Genomic DNA, 23,271 nt, shown 5'->3' on the forward strand with positions numbered 1-23,271 from the left:
CAGAACGCTGCCAGTAATTAGCACGCCCAAGTTGGAAAATACAAATAAAAAATGATATTCACGAATCTGGGAACTTTCATGACCGGCGGGGAGGAAAGACATTTTGAGGCAGCGCTGGTTTCCTCTGCTGTTAGACGCTCGGTTCACTTGGTGCAATTGTTGAATTTGAATTGATCCAAACGATCATCTAAAGCTGTCGCTCACCCGTGCAGGGTCAGCTGTTACTTCCATTTATTTTTGTTTATTAAGTCGTGGCAATTGTCTCGTCAGTCTTCGGCTGATGGAAAACTTGAGTTCATGCTCTTTTTTTTTTTTTTTTTTTGGACGCCTTTTAAATTGAGAGAGGTCACCAGCTCAAAAGCCCAGAGTGTGGAAAGCCGTTTGCTCAAGTTTTTAATACTCTGGCCTTGGTCAGTGGATAAATGTGTCTGCGTTTGATTTGCCTCACCAATCTGGCGGAACCAATGAAAGCCAGGGGGACGTTTCAGCATAAACTGACTGGAGTTATTTTTACAGGAAAAGGGCTGAGGCTAAATGAAGCTCTTTTTGAAGAGTTGCAGGGTGAAAGCTGTTTGATTTGAAGCAGTGATTCATTTTAGTTGTTGCTTCCATGCAAACATTTCTGTACTTGCAAAGGTCATTTAGGGGAATTAAGGTTGTCGATCAGTCATTGTGAGATATTAGTATCCAGTGCCAGCCATTCTGAGGCAATAGTGCCATCTGTAGTCTGGATGAAGAACTCATGGCTTTGGGTAAAACGTTTGACTGACTGCAATGAGTGACCGCACACACCTGGAAGTAGGCTATTGCTCTCATGCATTAAACATCATCTAACTGAACCTGTAGTTGTACGTGTTATTTCTAGCCACTCTGCAACTCTGATTTGCTGAGCAAGAAAAGTGGTGTTACGCTTCATTTATCAGTCATGAATTCTGATAAATCTGTTCCTTGCGCTCAGATGTGCAATCCAAACATATCCTTGTAGAGTCAAGAAAAATAGCTGTTTGCCTCGTGCAGAGTATTGTAGAGCTTTAGCACCACTTCTCACTGTTTACGACACCTCCAGCTCCTGACAGCCCTTTTCAACTTTTGTCCCACAAGTTCAGAGCTTATGAACATCTCGTCGGCCCATACCTGGACAGCAAGACCAAAAGACAGAGGAAGGCGAGGAGAGAACCCTCTAACCCCGCTAAGCCGCTGGCTCAGTTTAGTGTGTGTAGGGGATTCGCTATTAGTGCTGCCCATAATCCTGGATTCCCTGGGAGATTAGCCCCTGAAGAGTTTGCTTGTCCTGGGCTGCTCCACAGTGGCCAGGTTAGCTGCACAGGATGAGCTCTGGGATGATGAGTTTACACTGGGATAGAGCCGTGCCTAATCATCCTATTCATCAAAAGTAGGGGTGATGACGGTGATTTATAACTGCTGAAGGCTGGCACTCAGAGACAAATTAAAGGAGTACTTCACCCAAAAAAAAAGACCATTTGTAAACCTATTACTCACCTCGTGTTACGTTGAATTCTTGAAGAAAACGTTGTTTTTCTCGATCGCATTGGCGGTGCATGAGGATTTTAAAAACGGTGAACATTTAACTAAATGAGGACCGCATTTAGCGACGCCAAACTACTGTATATGAACAAATCATTTTCCAAACCCTCACATGTGTCGTGCAGGACAATTCAAGTCTCATTTATCTAGTCTGGTCCAGTTAGTACAGTTCGCCGCGGTGCGTCCTGTCTACACAGAGAGCTTACTTTCGGCTGTTAAATTAAATTAACCTGTAAACCAACTTGTGTAACTGGTCAAAAGTATTCTCACTGTTCACATCCCTAATCTAATAATTTGCTTACTACTTTCCAAACCCAAACATTTTGGCTTAAACTTTACTATTTCAAACACTTCTGCATTAACTGTCTCAGGCTAGCGCAGGCGCGCTTCTCGTGCGTGAGAGTTTTTGTAAACGGAGGTTTTAATATAGTTTTCCTGTTGTTAATGCGTCTCCCATTTACTTGAATTAATGTGTTTCTTGTTTGATTCTTTATTCACCGTGGAGGCATGAGAGAAAAACTAAGTTTTCTTCAGGAATTCAAGGGTGAATATTTGATTTACAAATGGTCATTTTGTGGGTTGAGTATTCCTTGAAAGTACAGATTCACAGAGCCACTAAGCATGACAGTAGTCTTATTTGAAGCAGAGGATGAAGCTGGTGGAAAGGCCAGAGAAATAGGGTTTGTTGTGGGAGATCAAAGTGGAGGTAGAAGACACGATTTCAGTGAAGGTCGGGGTTAGAGAAACTGAGAAGGAACAAGAAAGTGGAGGGCTGCAAGACAAACTGCTCCGTGACGCTCAGGATGCATCGAGCATGGGGAAGTTTCCCAAGGTGAGGGAGTGAGTGGAAGGGGAGAGCAAGCTCCAGCTATAGCTCATCCATCTCTGTCTGTTTTAGGGGGAGAGGCTGGGACCGCTAAAGATGGATGAGGCATGCAGTGCTAAATCCTGCCCTGTCCAGTCACACAACCGGGCCCGGTGATAAAGTAGTGTTTTGGCTATGAGCGAGGATGGCCTGACCCACTCCCTTTTCTCTGGAAATGGAGATGCAGGGTTGGACCAGTGAGGATGTATCAGTCAAATAACACCTGACATGTAGAGGAGAGATGTGAGGAGATAACTACCGCAGTCACCCTCCAGAACTCACTTTAACAAAATTCACAATAATCAGAAACTCTCGATGTGCTTCCAAGCTTGTGATCCGATTCGATTAGCTTTGAATATTAACACACATGCATCATAATAAATGCACATTTATTCATTCTGGTGTATTTGCATAGATTTGCGTAACTTGTCGTGTCAAATGAACTCGGTTTTCATGATGGGATTCAGGTCGTGGAAAATAATGTTTGACAAGTATGCCTTCATCAGAGCAGTTTTTTTTTTTTGCCTTGGACGCTGTGCTGAGGGTTTACCACATCTCATTCATCCATCCTACACAGCACAGAGAGAGCATTTACACTGCATCACTACGTACTGATAAAGAGGTGGTATGTTTATGTGCAAAGGGGGAGATTTGTATTGCCTAATAAAATGCAATCATTGCATATGAAGCAGTAAGGTCATCTGGAAAAGTTTTTTAGTTATTGCACAATATCTCCTTGTTCATTCTGTAATATTTCCCCCTTTCCACAATTTTGTTCTCCAAGGGCATCAATGCTGGGAAAGAATTTCCTCTCAAGGCAGAAACATCCCTGAGAAAAGTGTGTGTGTGAGGGAGAGAATGTGTGGTTATGGAAGTGTGATTATGAGTGTGCAGACAATGTGCAGGTATGCCTTTGTGTCAGCTTGAGTTTGTGAGTGCATGTGGTAATTTCCACAATATGAAGGCTTTTGCCCGTGGAATTAAAACTATTGTCTTCAGGCCATGCTTGTACTCTTCAGACCTCTTGACCAGGAGGCTCCAGACTGCTGCGATCTTCTTCCAGAGGATATTCTGTGGCCTCCACGTTCTGCTTGTTGCGTCGGCTTCTCAGCTCCAGGCTTTCTGGCAGTGGCAGCCTCGGCCGTGCACATGTCGAGGCTGCATCCTGTCTGCAGACTCTGTCACAGCGTGGGGCACGTGTCAAATCAGAGGGGCAAGTTGCTGGCTCCAATAGACAGTTGTTCTTTCCAGCCCAGGCTTCCCAAACCGCAAATCCCCTCTCAGGGCGTCTTCTAAGCCAGAATGCACAGGCATACCCCACACAAGGCCTGGGGCCTAATTACAAAAAGGAGGGAAAACCAGTATTGGCTACTGATTGAGCTTCCTGGGTGAATGTTAATGGCAACCACAGAGGGATATGTTATACCCGGAGAGGGATGCAACAGAGCCTGGGAGTATGTGGAAGTAGGGGAAATTCTACAGACAAAGTTTTACATGGATTTATGAATGCATACAAGCTGTAACGCGTTCTTTTATTATTCCATAGGCATTGTGAGACATCTCATCTGTGTACACTGACATGACACCATCCAGGAATAGTAAACACTATTTTACTACAGTGAGTCAAAGGAGTTTCAAGGCATGGTGCCAAACCTCATTCCAACTGGGAACAATGTTTCACATATTCCTCCACGTTGTAGCTTTGATGCTGTGTGAACACTTCCTGCTCTCCATTTTGATTACCCACATACCATAATGTTAATGGTAGACTATAACTTAAGCAATGTATGTTGCAATTTGAGATGCTTGAACTGTAGCATACTTGACTATTTACTTATGCTAATTTATACTTTCTACATATACTTGACAACGTTTTAGTAATACTTTTTACTCTACCAGATGTAGGTTAAGAAGAAGAACAACCTGACAGCGGTACTGTGCTTCATCAATTTCAAAAAGGCATTTGACTCGATACACAGAGATGATGAAGGTACTCAAGGCCTATGGTGTCCCTTCCAATTTACTCCGGGCCATATAAGGGTACAAGAGGGAAGGTGGTAACCCCAGATGGCAACAGTGAAGAGTTTGACATCTTGGCTGGGGTGTTGCAAGGGGACACCCTTGCCCCCTTCCTCTTCATCATAGTCCTAGACTATGCGCTCAGGAAGGCCATCAGTGGACGAGAGCTAGAACTCGGCCTCACAATAACACCTAGGAGGTCGAGACGACACCCCGCTCTAGTCCTAACGGACCTGGACTATGCGGATGACATCAGTCTGCTCTCTGACCGCGTAGAGCAAGCACAGGAACTCCTGGGCAGAGTGGAGACAGAGTGTGCCAAGGTTGGCCTTCACCTAAATGCCAAGAAAACTGAGTTCATAACATATAACATCCCCCCGGACCATTTAGAGGCACTGCTCTAAAGGAAGACAATGAGTTCAAATACCTGGGCTCGTGGGTCAACTCGTCCGAGCAAGACCTTAAAGTGAGGAAGGCGCTTGCATGGAGGGCCCTGAATGGCATGACCTGTGTGTGGAACTCCAACCTCCCTCGACAAATGAAACTCAGCTTCTTCCATGCAACAGTGGAGTCTGTTCTCCTGTATGGCAGTGAATGCTGGATCCTGAAGCCCACCCTGCAGAAATCCCTAGATGGGTGCTACACGAGAATGCTGCTGTGATACTTGGCATCAACAAGGATGAGCATGTCACCAACACGCACTTGTATGGGGGAGCGCTAAGGGTGGGTGAGAAAACAGTGGTCAGGAGAATGAGGCTGGCAGGTCACTGCCAAAGACACCAAGAGCTGCCAGCCAGCAAACTTGTGCTGTGGGAGCCAACACACGGGCACCGATCACGAGGGCGTCCCGCAAAAACATATGTGGATGTACTCAGGAAAGATGCGGGAGCAGAAAATACTGGCGAGCTAGCCAGATGCATGGACTGGAAGCACCGATGGAGGGCCCGTCTGAGGACGACCTAGTAGATGTGGCAGCTGTAGTAACTAGTTACTTTTCAGGTATTATAAAGCAAAGAACCAGTCGGCTGTTTCCCTGCTTCCGGTATTTGTGCTAAGCTAAGCTAAACTAAGCTGATAGGCTGCTATCTGTAGCTTCATATTTAGCATGCAGACATGATTGGTATCAATCTTCTCAACTAACTCTCAAGAAAGCTAATAAGTGTTTGTTTTTTTAGACTGTTGCTTTAAAACAAGCTCCATCGCATCCAGCTAAATCTAAATCCAGTATTAAATGTTGCTTGGCCATTTATAAATCCTTATTACACAGCTTTGTTGAATACTGATTTAGTCAATTGCAGAAATTGCTATGGATGTATGTCTGATCTACAAACACAGTGAGCGGGCTATTTATTTTTGTGGAAGCATTTTTAAATCAATATTTTGTGTCAATAATGACCCGCTCACTATACATTATCCCTTATGTATTAATGATAATCCAGCATTATAATATGATAATACAACACAATGACAGGAGTCATTCTTCTGCATTATGAGTACTTTTACTTTTGCTAATTGATAAATTAGGTGGAGTCTACTTGCATTCTTTTACATAAGTAACATTTAAAAAATACAAGGCTGTTGGAGCCACCATTGTACCCCTGAGCAAGGTACTTAACCCCAAGTTGCTCCAGGGAGACTGTCCCTGTAGTTAGTTCACTGTAAGTCGTTCTGGATAAGAGCATCTACTAAATGACCTGTAATGTAATGTAATGTAGTAATCTCCAGCAATATTGTTATTAATTACACCCATATGTGCGCATAGGAGCTGCGGCCACGCATAGTTTAATTTATCAGTTGGCTGATCCCTCTATCCTCATGGTAGCCATTTATATCCTCCACCGTCTCTGGGTTGGTTGGTCACTGTTCATTTCCCCAACTATGATAACTGGCAAACATGGAGGGGTTTAAAAAACACAAATCGTTGAAACGCCTGACTCAGCCTGGTGTGGTTTGATATGTGTAGATTATGGCATCCGTGAGAGATTCAAGCCTACATCTGCAGGACATACTGTCATGCAATGTGGTCTGCTGACTCGCTTTGACTGTATCCGTTTCCCCACTGCTCACTTGTCGTCTCATTTTGCAGCATAAGGTTACCGTATTACATCCTTTCTCACATATATCCAGTCAAGATCCATCACTCTCTTTCCCTGTGACACGATCTGTAATAGACGCGCAAACATACAATACACCCTCTGTTGTGGAAGACAAGGGGGAATTTTCAAGTAGCCTGCTTTCGCCATGGATCTGAATGAACTCTAGCGTGTTGTTGCCACGTAAGATAATGTATGCGGTCACGTACACACATATACACCAATGGATACTCGTGTCACACACACATTCTTGTCAGTGTAAACTTGGCAGGCTAGCGATGCTACCATCTGCTTGCGGGGAGAGGGATATGGCAGGCGGACGACCACAAACAGCCAAGGTAATAGTGATGGGTTCCACTCAGTCTCTATCTCCCAGACAGCACTCCTCATTCCACAGTGCTTGGACTTCGTACAGCATGGGCCACGGCACAACGACAAAGCGCTTCTCCAGTTCGCTGGCAGCTACTGTAACATTTCTCAGACATTTACGTAGTTTAGTGTAAACCCAACAGAATCTCTTATTCATACAGTTCTTACCCATGTAAATCTTGGAGCCAGTTTCCGCCAATACTTCCAGGTAGGGATTTTTTAATAAATGCTAATTGGGGGAGAGTTCTGTTTGTGGGAGTTTGCTCATGGAGACACATAAAGTAAGGAACAGAAACACTCAGAGAATGCTTGAACTGTGAGGTACAGCCAATAGACCAAAAGAAAAACAGAAAAACAAATTAAAAGAACCCAGTTTATGAGTTGGGTCCTCGACCAAATGAATAGTTAGAATCCGTGCCAGAGTATAAAAAGCATAAGCTACAAAGCCTACAGCTACATTACCTATGTCAGCATTTTAATGGACATTTTGTTCATTTGGACTGTGGACAGAAAAAGCTCTTAATTATGCATTTTTCTACTTCAAGAACGCTAAAACATCCAGACATTCATAGAGCCACTAATGATACTTGTTAAATGTGGGTTTGAGTGATCACATTAATGTTACAGGCGTGTTCCTTTAATCTAAGGTAGGTGTAAATTCTCACACATTAATCATTACATTTCTTATATTAAATGACACAGTTGATCAACTAAATTGCGGTTGCCCCCTTGACCTTCCCCCAGTTTTAGTGTTGGCTAAAGTTTTTCTTTGTTCTCCCAGAGAGCCAAACCACAGAGTCCAATTTCACCACATATTCCTCTTAGATCAAAGTGGGATCTTTCACATAAAAACACTTTGTGTAGGTGCTGCATGGAGGGTCTCCACAGTCAGTCTTGTTGCAGCTAATTGTAACACATTCGACATTTGCAGATTGTATTGCAAAAAGCATAATGCATTACAATCCATATTGGCAGTGAGCCACTTTGTCCATTCTTAATTATTCATCAGTTATGCATCAGAAGAAGCACAGAGAGGAAATAATTAGATATGCCATGGAGGCAGACAACAAACTTACTTCACGTGGTTGCTCATGATCAAGAATGCTTCCACAAGTCACTTGGCAGGTCAAAAATGTATATGTTTATGGTATCAAATAACAATGTGAAACAATGTGAGGATGTGGAAGGGGTGATGAATCTACAGAGAACCAAAAGGGTACTCGGAGACCGCAGACCTCCATAAGTAAAACAATAATGCGTGTGACTGACCCATGATTATGATTTGCTCCGAAATGTTATGGGTCCCTCTTTGGCTTATGCTTAACCCTTCCACCAAGTTTCATGAAAATTGGGCCTGTAAATTTTCCTTAATCCTGCTGACAAACAGAATCGAAAACTTCATGGCTCACCTGACCGATTGCTGCTGAAAGAGGTGTGAATGTCGGATTGTTGGTTTCGGAAAGTAATTACAGAAATGACTAGCCGCAGCCCTCTCCCCAATTCCAACATGGTGGTAGGGGTTTTTAGAAGCGGTTTGACCGTCTGAAAGTATGTCTGTTGACGCATACTGGCAGCTAGAATTTCATTTAAATAGTAGTTTAAAGCTCAAAATGATAAAAGTATCAATTTTTTCATTATAAAAGCATAAATAAGATACATTTGTGTAAAATACCTTCCACCATTAATCATCTCACAACCCCTCAGATTTATATTGTGACCTTTTTGTATGATAAACCATCTAACTGTATATAAAGTAGATGAACTAGCTGCACTTCCACCTACAACAGTAGCGTATGCATTACAACCTCTGTATTAAGAAATAAAATATGTCAAATATTATAACATATGTAATTTCACTTTTGATAATTGCAGTTAATTTTGCTGATAAGATTTTGTACTTTGTACTAAGTAGGATGTTGAATGCAGAACTTACACTTATGTAGTATTTTTACTTGACTTTAGAAATGGATCTCAGTACTTCTTTCACCACTGAATAAAAGTAAAAAGATTGAAGCCCGTCTTTTTAAGTAATATCCTATCACACAGGCTTTAGGTAGAATTACTTAAATGACACCAGGCTGGATATTGTAGCTGTGTATCAGCACATCCAAAAGGAGCATCAACAACATCACAGCGAACAGAAAGAGGAGATCAGATTCTTCTTTAACATATCAAATTATGCAAGGTCCAATAAAGTTTACCTTCTCTTTCAACGACCGAGACACTTTAGTCCAGCTCAATAATCTCAATTGCCACTGCCTGCTCACATTAAGTCCACTGTATCGTACAGCAATGCAACGCTTGTAAAGATCTGGATAAGTAATGCATATCACATGCTGAACCATGCATACTCGTCAGAAGGCTAAGGTTACCTTTGTGGTGACTGTTTGTCAATAATTGCGCTGTTTATACCTCTGGAAAGTTTTTGCAAGATTTTTCTCCCTCTTGGAAAATAATCATTGATGCAAATTTGTTTTGTTGTGGAGGCTATGATTCAGTCCAAGATCGAGACCGGTCCGGTTTCCTCGCAGCCCAAATTGGGCTATTTTTCCTCCTAGAGGTCTCAGCGAGTGGGATTAAAAAACCAAAACTATTAAATTCCTTGACTGAGAGCATTACTGTTTTGCCCTCGTGCGTCAACACTCTTATGGTTCTTATTTTCTTTTGATACATAGTTGGAGTGTTATCAAGCCCTTAAAGGAGTAGAGTCTGCAAGTCTACCTGAATGCTTGGTGGTCATATTTGAACCAGGAAAGACGAAACGCCTTTTTCTCCTCTGAATTACAACTAGAACCGATGGTATCATAGACTTGGATTGTGGTATATCTACATGGGAAAAGCTGACTTTGACTCGTGAGCATTTGTAAGAGAGGGGGGAATAGGTTGAGCTTCCTTGGTGCAGGGGGAACGAGTAAGAGCAGGGATGAGTTCAAGGGGCAGTTTTCATATGCATATTTTCCCCTTTACCTGTAGTGCTATTTATTAATCTAGATTGTTTTGGTGTGAGTTGCAGAGTGTTGGAGATATCGGGCGTAGAGATGTCTGCCGTCTTTTAAATATAATGGAATTAGATGGCACTCGGCTTGTGGGGCTCAAAACGGCAAACAAATACATTTGAAAAACTCTACAGCAAAGTCTCTTTCCAGTAATCAGGACCCTTGCATCTACTCATGGACGAGAGGCTGGTGCTCACTTGTTGGCGGGTATAGTTTTCCTAAAATTCCTACATGAAACTGCTCACAACAAGGTCTGTGGATAATCTTGAGTAAGCGGATCATGGTTTCTGGAAAGAGAAATTGCTGTTGAGTTTTTTGGCGCCTTGAGCACCACAAGCCGAGTCCCTAGCAGACATCTCTACGGATGATATCTCCAACACTCTGCAACTCACACCAAAACAATCCAGGTTCATAAATAGCACTACAGGTAAGAGGAACAATATGTATTTTTGTATTTTGGGGTGAACTGTCCCTTTAAGCTTTTTTACCTATTCGAAGGGGTTAAAAGGTCCCTCTGGTCTAAACCTAGTCCCTAGAGATTAATGATACTGGCTACATCCTACAGACACACATACCACCATTATTCAAAGTGACAGATCAAGGGTTGGCACTTTAGGTATATTTCATTAGAATAAATAACTCTCCTTGGTGATACACACCATCTCATTACTTATTGTCCTGCTACTGCTGATATCATTGCCACCGCCAACCGCCCCTCCAGCCAAAATAAGAGCTATAGGTTTGGATCGATCGTTCCTTGTCTGTTGACAGTAAAATATAGAAAGCAAATGGTCCATCATCAAGAAGCAGAGAAGCAGTGATTTGTTCATGGCTGCCCAGACCAGCCTGTACCAAATCATCCAGAACACATGCCCTGATCCAGCTCGCTGGCATCTCAGCTCACCCTCCTCTCTCCAAGCTGGCCAGCTCTGGATTTAGTGAATCAGGGATGCTGTCACTCACCATCAGCCAGTCAAGTGGGAAGCCAGAGCTTTATATGGATGCTGAAGTGGAGAGGGTTTGAATGACAACAAAGCCAGTGGCTGTGAATCCCCAGCTGCTGGTAGTGTTATTTTTAGTAGTAGCAAAAAGTGCACAGCAGTGTTAGCAGTGGCGGTGCTGTCTACTAAATTTAATGAGCGTATTGTTATTGTTGTATTATTATAATTTTTTGCTAATTTCTTGTACATTTAAATTACAACTACATGTATCCATAAGTGTTTATAAATAAATAAGGCTAATCAGCATTACATTAAGTTAGGTGGTCAAGTATTAAACTGGAAGTATGAACCGTGTTTGGACAATCTCTATATTCTACTATTCTGCTAATAATAAGCTTGTGTTCTGGATAACAATACAAATACTGTTTGTTCCAAACAGAGCCAGTGTGCTGGAAGGGACTCATTTCACATCATATTTGTTTTATCACACATTGAAATCAATAAGACCAGCAGTGTTGGTGTGTTGGCATATTGTCCAAGTTTTACAGTTGGTGATTGAAAGAAACACAAACTATGCCATCATTCTGGAGAATTTCAGAGCACAGCTGACTGACAGAATGCGAAAAAGTGGATTTATTACCTGTAGGAAAAACAATAAATGTATTACTTTAATAAATAAAACTATGATGAAAGATTAAACAACATTGATACGTAAAAATATTTTGCTAATAAATTCACTTATATACCAAGACATTCTTTTAAATTAATTTCCCACTGCACATAAAATGTTGATCACAAGTCAAATTCAGGTTATTCAATCAGGTAATATTTTGGCTTTTTGATTGGTAAATGTTTAAATCTTTTTGCATATCAAATGATGGACTGTGGATGCGTGATGGATGTGCATATTTACTAAAAAGAAACATTCAGCTCTGCAGTTAAATTAATTGATCAAGTCTTTCTTCAACAGCTTAAAAAGCATACAATGATGTTGCTCTTGCTTTGCTTTTATTAAGCAATCCACCTTTTGGACGATAGACTGGCAAATGCCTATCCTGTGTAACTTTTCAAACAGACAATGTGCTGTATATTTGCAAAGTAGACTCTAGTTGATCTCTGCCTCAGTTCCTCACATTTACCAAGGTTTGGAAAAAGGACATATTTATTTAATCTTGCAAAGATGATATACTATTGGGGATTAATGTTTTCTGGAACTGCGTGTATGTTTGAAACTATCATGTAGCAGTATAGGCATGCTTGGTCTGCACGAGAAGGTCTGAGATTCACTTCCTGACCACACAGAGAAATCAATTCAACGGCTGTCATGGCCCTTCAATAAATCTCATGGCTCAATACGGGAAGTGTCAAAGTGCCGTATGAGGATCCAACATGATTTTACTGCTGCTCTGTTCACATGTTCTCAACTAACACTGAGTCAGCACCAGTCCAACCTGGAGATATTGTATTCATACAGAAAATCATTTGATATTTCTGAGAATCAACACATGGAGTCCCGATTTTTGACCATATTATGAACATGTTGTTCTTTCTGTAGTTTTCTCTCTTTTTCAATGAACGACCAAGCCCAAGACGCTTTCATCAGGATTTCTTTCTTCACTAAGGCTTGGCAGTCGTATCACACATGCACAGAACACAGTGTAATCATGGTGGTCCTAAGAACAGATTGTGCTTTCGCTTTTCATTGTCATTAAAGACCAGCCAATGGCAGAAGGACAGTTCATTTGACCATACTATGCTTTGTAGACTACAATAAAGTGGATGAGATAATTAAATCATGTAATTGACTTTTCTATAAGATTAAGAGTGCACTACCACAGTAGGGTCTCTGTGAGGCAGTACTTAGGAACAGCAGTGCTTTTCAGCTAAATGTAACATCTGCTGTTGCATGGTGCTAGAGGAAAAGTCAGGCGGACGCCAAAGTCATTAGGATACAAGGTCTGGGAACCATAAATGTCTGTACAAAATGTTGTGCAAATCCATCCTGTCAATGTTAAGATATTTCATAGGACAAGTCAAAACTTTGACCTACTGTTGGCGCTAGAGGATAAAGTCTGGTGGTCACCAAAGTGATTAGGATTCATCCTCAGAGGACTGTGAATGTCTCTACAAAATATCTTGGCAATCCATCCAATTGCTGTTGAGATATTTTAATCTGGACCAAAGTGGCAGACCGACAGACATACTGAGAGGCCATCCTTAGAACCACAAAGTGCAATCAACTGTGTTCATCCATTTCTTGCTAAGAGCCAGTGGGAGACTCTTGAGGGACACCTTGCTAATCATCATGGGTATTGTAGTGGTCCCCCAAAAGTTCCCCAGAGATGAAAACCTCTTATGTGGTCCTTTTAAGGACACCCTGCGACATGAAATCCCATACAGGCTGGAGCAACTTGACCTGTTTCATTTGTATGGAATCTGTCAGAATGTGCGCCGGTTCGCCATTTGACTCCTGGAGAGTTCTTGGCTCAACTGCGAAAGGCTCTGAGTTACTAAACAGAGCCATTAGAGTTGGGTAGACGAGTGGTCTGGCCTTAGGGCCTCGCCGAGCGGCAGGGGTCCTGTGGAAGGAAGTCGTGGTCTGTAGAAGGCAGGCAAGGGGCTTGGGAAGCGTGAAGCCCAATACACATGGCCTGCTGGCTGGACCGGAGTATGAAAGAGATAGGGTGTCTGGGAAAATATGTGGATATTTTGGATTCATCACATTTAGAGACCACAGAGGACACTGAATCACACTGTCCATCTTCCTCAGACAGTCTCCTGACAAGCATAACCAGGGAATCTCTATTGTATAATATGCAAATGTTATTTCATCCACTCCTTTGTGCTTTCTCTCTGACTGTTTTCAATATAGGAGAGAAATGGGAATTGAGAATTTACACTGAATGCATTGTATATCATCCGGCAGGATATGTGAGTCATTCGTTGAACAGATGCCTCAACAGTGCACCATCATCTCCTGTTGATATGAATTTAAAATCCCACTGTAGCTAATACTGAACATGGCTCGGCTGCTACTAAATTGTCGGTACAAAAATGTATTTCATCATTGTTTGCAGTTACAGATTTAGTGAATTTATATGACCTTCGACTTTGGCTGAGCATTGGGAAAAAGAGGCACATTTTTGTTTTTAGTAGATAAATATATGTAAAAAACAATATATATATATATATTTTTAGATCCAGGCCATTTCCAGTTGTTATAATCTTAAATGCTGTGGGCAATTAGTTAATACTAAAAATATTTTCTTTATTTATTGGGTAGTATGTACATTTCTTTAATAAAAGTTGTATTATTGTGACAATGTCATTCAAAAAGGTTAATTACTTTGTGTACAATAGCTTTATGTAGCAGAGAATAACTATTTAGATTTCAATTACAAAGTCAATTATTCAAAAATATTGCCTGATTAAATGAATTACATTTTTTTAAACTTATGTAGTTTGGTGACTATTTGAATGTAAAATATCTGATCACTGATATTTGACATCTACGCTCGACCTCGTCACTCCCTATAAAGAAGAGCAGAGAGTAGGAAGTAGGGCTGGGTATCGTTTAAAAAAATTACGATACCAGTACCCTTAAAGTGATGCAGATACCAATATAGTACTTCATTTGGTACCTTTTTTTCCTACTTCATTTATTACCTATCAAGTTAATGGAAGCATTCAGTTGCATATAATGGCACCACCACTCACACACATTTTGAAAGTGTTCAAATTATTAAAACATTTATTTATACCGCACTGGATTTCACCACACCACAGACTGTATGGGTTTTAGCTGCTGCAATAGAGGGCCAAGTAAAACCATACAAATGGCCATTTATTTTCTAGATCAGGTATAATTTTGATACTAGTTGGTACTGGGGTATTTCAGTCGATACTGTATCGCTACCGAGTACTGAAACCCAGCCCTAGCAGGGAGTGACCAAAAATAACTAGAGGAGGGTAAACTCAGTATATACAGTACATTGCATTGAGATAGGTATACCATGTGAGTGTTGCATGAGATTTGAGGCCCGCTTCATAACAGCAAATGAACAGAGGCAGTGTGATGTAAAACAAGAATTATTCTGTCCTAGTTGCAATTTGAGTGAACAATGTACCTGTCTTCTCAGGAGGTTGGACTCCCGATATCAACTTGCCAGGTTTGTATTAGATGTAGTATATATTGAGAAAGACCTTTAGAAATTGTGAAGTCTTTCTTCATGCTAGCAGGTTTCCCCCCTCTTGTGTCCTTTCTATGTACAGTTTGAGCTAAGGGTCTGGACAGAGTCTGTACTTTTTTTGGAATGGCCCAGCGGTTATCGCTTCAAACACACACCGTGTCTTTTTGCATCCAGGAGGGTTTTTACCTGTGGTTTCATGTACTTCCAACTCTAATGAAATCCCACAAACCTAAGGGCAACATAAAAAGCCAACTGCTAATTTGTTTACTTTCAACAGCTCTGTTCTTTTAGTGTTTGGGGAGTTTCTGGCACCTGCTGGGGTTTTCTTTGAGGTAAGGTTCAGCCAGACTATTCTCCTCCCCCTGTGGCTCACTGCAGTCACACTGGACTGGACTGGAGAGAAGAACTCAAGCTGTGGTTCTGTATACTTTTCTGGTGCACTGAAACGGGGATATCGTTGGATGGTGCCATGTATCAAATCCTGATTGATTTTATCGTTACTTCAGGTCTTCCTGATTGTTCATTGTCATCTCACGATGAAAGTCCAACTATTCACACACCCATTAACAATAATTCAAAGTCGCTAAGTGAATAAGGCAGCGCTCAAGTGTATCTCTACCTTAGACAAATCAAATCAGTGGCATTAGTTCAGGAAGCAGTGTATAAAATGAAACACGCTGTGCCTTCGGGAGATGACTGATTCAAAGGTTTCTTTTTCCCTTTTCCTGTTCTCCACCCTTGCTCTGCCCTCTCACCTCCCTTAAGGGAGAGGAGGAACATCTGAGGAAGATCAGAGTGAGTAGATGCAAACCTTGTCTTGCAGGGGCCTAACTGATGCAACGATAGTACAATGTAGAGCGTTATTATATCTGTGGGGTCTTGGCAGGAAGACACATGCTGGGTTATACATTGGTCACAGCAGGGCTTCTGTTCTTGAGTTCTCTACTCTTCTCAGAGGATCATCTTTCCGACCACCATAGGGCTAAATTCCACATGTGTGTTAACTTGTGTTGCGTTCACTTAAAGCAGCAGCAGGTGTTATCTGCAACTTAAAAAATTAAGATGCCTTTCCCGCACAACATGAGACAGATAAATGGTTTAGGGCAAAAAAAGAACAAGCAGAACTCAGAAAATAAACAAGTTTGAGCTGGTACATATGCTCGCAGAGATAAAGATGATTTCATACAGATGCAACTGTGAACTTTAATAACCTGAGGATGATTTTGCTGTTATTATGTGTACTTTGGTATACCTAACCTCTATATATATATATATATCATAGATATATGATATAGGGTGTGTATATATATATAAATGTGTGTGTGTATATATATATATATTGTGTGTATATATATAATGTGTATATAATGGCTGATATATCTATATATTGATATTATGTTGTTATATAGATATATATATATATCTATATATATTTGATGGATATAATATTATATAATATTATCCATATATACTACTCTATATTATTTATAGATTTATATTTTTGTGTGTGTGTGGTATTATATATACTCTATTCTATCTTATATCTGTTTTGTATCTATATTAATGTTGGTAATATATGTGTGGTATATATATTTTATGTTCGTGTGTGTGTGTAATATATATATATATTTGTGCATAATATATATATATAAATATATAGATATATATATATATATATATATATAATATATCTATATATATCTATATATCTATATATATATATATATATATATATATATATATAATATATATATCTATATATATATATGGTGTGTGTATATATATATCTATATATATATATATGTGTGTGTGTATATATATATATATATATATATATGTGTGTTGTATATATATATATATATGTGTGTGTGTGTATATATAGGCCTTATTAGGAAAAGGTAGGAATGTCTCCACAGAAACTATTTGATATGATTTTAGGGTCAGCATCTCTTTAATCTAAGATGACACACAACCCCTCTGCAAAGTCATATAAATACTCACGTACTCGCGCACACTCAGAGGATAAGCATTGACTAGATGGAGGAGTGTAATAACACCTTTGGGAAATTAGCTGATGGCAGCAGCTAAGCCCTTCCCCGGCCTTACCTGAAGGGATCGACTTACAGAGGAACCAACCAAATATCAATAAGGGTGACTTAGCTGTGCACTGCTCAAGGATAAAGAGCTTATGCATGAGACCTCTGGAAATACACTTGAGCTTGCCATGTAAAATGCTGTCGCTTCAAGCAAATCCCTGATTAAATCCTCCAAACACGTTTAGTTGGCTGTATGAGGGGAAGCCTGGTATTGGCTGTGAGGCATGGAGCCAAACATGGAGGAGGACAGAAAGAGAGAGAGGGGGGAGGTATAGTATGTTTGAAAACCTACAGCGTAGTGCATTACATGCTGCAGATGAGTTTGTTTGAAGTCTGCAATGTTAATGGCTTCCCTCCGGCATTTATGATCCTCTGTGTGTTACGAGAGTGATATTCTCACAGATGATGCCACCTCTGAATGTGACCCTGACACAGAGTGGAAAGCACTGATGCACTGCATCTGTTATGTGGCCATTAAATTGCTAGAGTTCTAATTAATTTGCTCAATATTATCATACAGAATCTTTGGCATCAGTAGTATTGTTGTTGGCTGCGAACAAGTTTAATTTCACTTGAATATATTGGTGAGAGGGAAAGAAAAAAGGAAGCGGTAAGAAATGCGTCCAGCACTTGGGCGTCGCACCTTGTTTCCACGGCCAACAACGCCTGAAAAGCTTGCTTAATGAAATATCACTTTAACATCTGTAATACTGGTAGTGGATTTACAGCTTCTGCGAAGAGAACAGGACAACATTGCCTCATATGGTTCATTAATTTTTATTACCTTTACTGGAAATCTGTTCATTGGGCATTTTATTGCCATTTCAGGACGTACTGTAATGGCTGTTTTTCAGGGATGCACACACACTTGTCGGCTCTGTGGTCACAGAAGATGATACAGTAATAACACAAACTTGCATTAGTTCATTGCTGCAAACAAATGTTTTTTGAATGATAATGCCGGCTTGATACTTCTTTCGTGATCCAGTCTTTTCACTTGACTGGTTCATCAGTCTGTGCAATGGACTGGCTGTGACAGTACACAAAGAAGCAATGCAACTGAAGGAAAACACAACAGCGCTGTGGCCTCGAGCTGTTTACCATAGAGCAATCAGCCTACACATCTCATTATTAGTGGCTCACTCATGTTGTTCTGAATATAAGCCTTGGAAAAGGACTAAAAGCCTGAGAAATGAAAGGAGCAGAAACCAAGGTAACAGTGACACTGCATAAGAATCATTAACGCTTGTCTTTGGCTGTGTACATGAATATATGCAAATAATTCATTCTAGTGCTTCCTGCATGATTCATGAGCCTATAGGATAGCCTACATGAAAAATGTTTTTAAAGAGAATTGTGTGGCATTATTTATTCTTTATTCTTCTTTCTTCTCTTCAGACAGCATGGGAGAAAGAGCCTGAGCAAAGACAGAAACTCAAATCTAGATCTTTCTATCACACCTATGCCTTACAAACATAATTATAATGTGTTATCTGTTCATAACACTGTATATAAATAGTTATGAGCACTCATAAATATTCATAATGCTTTATTGCAATAATTATAACCTATTGTAAAATATTTTATAATGATCATTTGGTGAATAAACGTTTACATAAAAGTAAAATATACAGCTACAGGAAAGGTTTAAACCTTTTTCACTGTGAAGTCTGTTTTATGAGGAAACATTACATTAGCGAAATTTAAATGTCCATTATTCAGTTGTTGTTCATCAAAAGGTTGTGTCAAATTGGAAATTCTGTTCTGACAAATACATAGGTTTTACAACATTTTGCGTGTTGCTCTTGCATAGATATTATGATATTTCTTCACTTTACTTAAAGCAAATATTGACTACTTATAGTAACTTCTAACCAGCTTGTAATGTATTATAAATGCCTATATCTCAGGAATGTTATTCACTTAAAGCACCCAATGAACACTTATAATAATCATATTATTATGCATTATCACAGTGATTATAATGTATTACAACTATCAAAAAATTACAATACACTATGATCATTGTTAGAATTAAGTGACAATTATGAAGTATTATGATACTTGACCTTTCCGTCATTCAAAAATGCTTCATAACGTGTTGTGATTATTTGTATAAAGCATTATGAATATTCATGAGAGCTTATAATTGTAATTATAAAGCACTATAAGCATATAATAATGCATTATAAGCATGTGTTTAATGCATTATAGACCCAGGCACCATAGAAAATGTTACAGGAAGTTGCTTTGTAACTTGTCTGGGCATTAACATTTTTTTTAGCAAGTCTGCACATGATAAACCTCTTTTCCTAAGCTTTTTGTGTCATCAGCAATATTTTATTCGGTGAATCACCGCGATGACATCAAATATACCCTTTTAAAAAGAATGATACCTCACTTTGTTAATGTAATTAGCTCTTTGAAGTAGTGAAGGCTTAAGGTTTTGGGAAGTGGGGCAACTCTTTCATGTGTGATTAGGCGTTCTTAAGTCCATCCTCACGTAGAGAAAATGAGAGGAGGCAGGTAAGGAAAAGGCTTGTCAACCTTGAAATGTCACAGGCACTTGGCTGTGGTCGTCCAGGACCCTTTCCACATACTTTTAGTGTGAATATACAAGTGTTCATAGGTTGAGGTGAGCGCTGAAACACTGCAGGAGAAAGGAAAGTCTCCTGTGGGAGAGAGAAGATGGAGGTAAAAGGAGGAGGAGAGCAGAAAGGAGGAAGCCAGTGCAGAGGTGTGTTTCGGCACAGTCAAATGCAGTCAAATTGCTCACTCCAAACAAACCGATGTGGAGCGTTGGCTCGGATGCACGACGCTGGGCTTACTGGCTTACCTCAGCACTGTACCAGAGTGACTGTCACTGGATATTACTATGTGGACCACTGAGCTGATGCTCCCACATCACAGTGGACAGGGACAGCTTTACATCTCTCCTCCACTCTCCTGCCCTGCGGACACACACTTCCCCTCGCTTCCTGAAAAGTGTCTGTGCACAATTTTGCTGTTGGAGACAGTCACATTAAATATGAATAGCCTTAATAATAAATGGAAGCTCTCAGAGATTGCATCCTGGGTACAAAAAAAAACGTGATCGTGTATGTGACACAAAGCTATTAACATTCTCTTGAGTCACTTTTGTGGTTTGGAGCCATTGTAAGTCATTGGGAAACTATTTGCTACCACTAGAGCTGCAACGATTAGCCGACAGCATAATTATCGCTAACTATGTTGATGCTTGATTGATCGTTAAAGTAATTTTTCATGCATAAAAAGGAAGAAAATATTTTAAGCTTCTCAGATATGGAGATTTCCTGATGTATGAATGTAGGTTTTATATCATATTAAAATGACTATCTTTGGGTTTTGGACTGACAAAAAAAGACATTGCAAGACATCACCATGGACTTTGAGAAGCTGGGGTGGACATCTTTTACTATTTTCTGATATTTCGAAGACAAAGCGATTATTCAAGAAAATAATTTGCAGATTAATCGATAATGAAAATAAGCGTTAGTTGCAGCCCAAGATAAAACATGATGTTTTTTTTCTTCTGGCAATTCCTTACTTTGCATTTGAGTGTTTTTCTTCTCCTTTCTGTTTGCCACGTGGATGCACAATACAGTATTTAAGCTATTTCTACAGTATGAGACAAAACATGTTGCAGACTTTGAATGTATAAATACAGTTTTAGGCTACACTATGTTAGATAATGTGTGTGAATGGCATTAATTCCTGTTATACACAAAGGGTTCATACATAGAGGAGCATTTTAAGCTAAAGTTTCCTCTATGTCCTCCAGGGACAAGTGCGCAGAAGAGTGGCTGGGGCTGGATCTAGTTTTCAGGCTGATGGAGCCGTACAATTTGGCGGAGCGCTTGGAATAAGCAATGACCTTCCTCCTGTACATCTCCCCCTTCCACATGGAGATCATGAGCAGCGTGGAGAGCACCACGCCGCCCAGCGTGAGCAGGCACAGCCCCGCTATGACGCACCGATCCAGGTGGGCCCCTATCCGCGCGCTTTCCATCTCCAGCCTCTCCATCTCCCTCGCCGACACGCTGTCACGGTCCACCACCACGTCCCGAGGCACCGCATAGGAGATGATCACCAAGGAGATCCCGGTCACCAAGAACGTGACTGCACTGATAAACCCGTAGTCTATAGAAGTCCCGGGGCCCTCTCCGAAGGAGAGGTCGTCCTCGGACATGAAGGAAAACTCCGGTAAAGTCTCAGAGCAAGGCTCGCCGTTGCGCACGGGCCTGTGAGTACTTTTAGTGTCCGGGCTGGCCAGTCGCAGGTTAACATTCTCATCAATATAGGTGAAGGATGTCTCTAATTCCTCGTCGCAACAAACCTTTACTTTCTCCTCGCCGAGGTGACCGAGTTTAACCTCTGCGCCTCCCCTGCGCGGCGCCGTCCTTGGTGCTGAATGACACCGGCCATGGCAGGTGCGGGCCGGGTTACAGACGCCCTCCTCTGGGAGCGCTCCTCCTGTTGATCCACCCGTCTTTCGGGCATGCAGCAGCGCGCTGGAAACCCGGTCAAGGACGTCCGGAAGATCGGTCTGCTTGCCTCTCGCAGAAAGCAGCTCTGGCGAAGCCATTCGCGTTTCACCACCCGCTGGTTCGCTCTGAGCCTTCCTCCCACGATGTTTTCACTCCACAGCATCCCTAACAAGAGGACACACACCAGCTCTAAGTTAAATGGTGCATCTTAATTAGATTGCCCTCAAAGGGTGAAACATTATATCCACAATGCGCAAACACTTTGGAACGATGCGCAAAATGTATCTTTATAGTTAGGCTATAGTTAAATCAACAGCACTTCAAAGTTAGATTAGATCGTCTAAGACAAATCAGTGGAGCCTTTTTGAAAGGCGCTTATAGTGGCTGTGATTAGCCAAATGCCTCTGTATCCAATTAGGAAAACAATCCACGTATTAACCGAGATTATATTCTAATTCAGTTTTAAAATGGACACAGCCTATATAATGAATGCCTGAGCAAAACTGTGATCACACTAAATCACACATAGCATTTTACATAACCACAGTTGGTCTACATCCGAGAAAATCATCATGAAATGATTTCACACTACAGCTAGTTTTAACACGAAATGCATCCAATACATCCACGATATGTGTCGAAATACTCCTGAACACTTTATTAGAATTCAGCAGAAGACGTGAGATGCTCCTCTGCATTAAGGGTGGACCAGTCATGCACAACCCGCTTTTATCTGTTTCTAATCCCCAACAAAACCCTCCTCAGGCTGCACACATATAAAGACAGAAACTCACCGCGCTACTTCACCATCGCTTCCGCCCTCTCCTCTTCATAGACGCACAGGCAGGTGGGGATCACATAACGGGGACAGAGACAAAAAAAAGCCTTATCAGTGAATAGCTTTGAATATATTGTCTCTCCCTGCTCGGTGCTGTGGCGGCGGGCTGCACCGAGGAGAGCTCTCCGTTAGTCCCTCCCACACACAGAGCCTCGGCTGCCCGCGCTGTGGCGCTGAAAGGAGCCTCGTTATCTGTGAGCCGATTGAGATCACTACCAGTCAGTCAACACACCAACGGGATGAAGATTTTACAGGGTTGAGCCAGAACCTTTGGGACCTAACGATCTGATTTTACTAGCAAAGCCCCACCCGGAGGAAACATTTTTAAGGAGAATCTGATGCCATAGAAACTGTAAAGCTCCTATAGAGGCTAAGAACAGGTTAGTAGGCCAGCTATGAGATACAAAAAATAACACAAAGACATAATATAAGTCTCTACAGGAGAATTTACAGGAGCTCGAGTGCCATAAAGTTTCACAAGGTTGCTATGAAGTACTGAATACCACAGGGATCATATTATACTGGTACCAGTAGAGATACATACTCATAATGTGATTTTACACCCAAAGTTACACTATAGACTACTGTAGGCTCTTTTTTGTGATTTTAGAGGAAATTCAAATCACAGACATGCATGCAAAAATCAGTCATCATAACAGAAACATCTATCCAGCGGTGCTGTGCAGAAAGCATTGTTAAACTGCATGTATCATGCACCATCTGTTCTCCTGCTCCCTCTCAGAAGATTACTGTTCACTATGTCAAAGCCTTTCTAATCCATGTTTAATCTAGAGATCAAATAGGGCATCTG

At 41.0% G+C, this 23,271-nt stretch overlaps 1 protein-coding gene across 1 annotated transcript; it reads right to left on the reverse strand.

Annotated features, from left to right (window-relative positions):
• Positions 1-17,875: 17,875 nt before the first annotated feature.
• tmem74 (transmembrane protein 74) lies at positions 17,876-22,510 on the reverse strand. The gene is made up of 2 exons (XM_029451668.1): positions 22,417-22,510; positions 17,876-21,787 (listed from the first exon to the last, which is right to left on the reverse strand). The coding sequence occupies exon 2, from the start codon at positions 21,718-21,720 to the stop codon at positions 20,887-20,889; it is 834 nt and encodes a 277-aa protein (XP_029307528.1). The 5' UTR covers positions 21,721-21,787; positions 22,417-22,510; the 3' UTR covers positions 17,876-20,886.
• Between the last annotated feature and the right edge of the window lie 761 nt (positions 22,511-23,271).

Source organism: Cottoperca gobio, chromosome 16 (assembly GCF_900634415.1).
Source record: "Cottoperca gobio chromosome 16, fCotGob3.1, whole genome shotgun sequence".
Lineage (NCBI taxonomy): Eukaryota > Metazoa > Chordata > Actinopteri > Perciformes > Bovichtidae > Cottoperca > Cottoperca gobio.

What these genes read in the sequence shown, in the direction of transcription:
- tmem74 (XM_029451668.1), bottom strand. Translation starts at nt 21,720, where the DNA reads ATGGCTTCGCCAGAGCTGCTTTCTGCGAGAGGCAAGCAGACCGATCTT.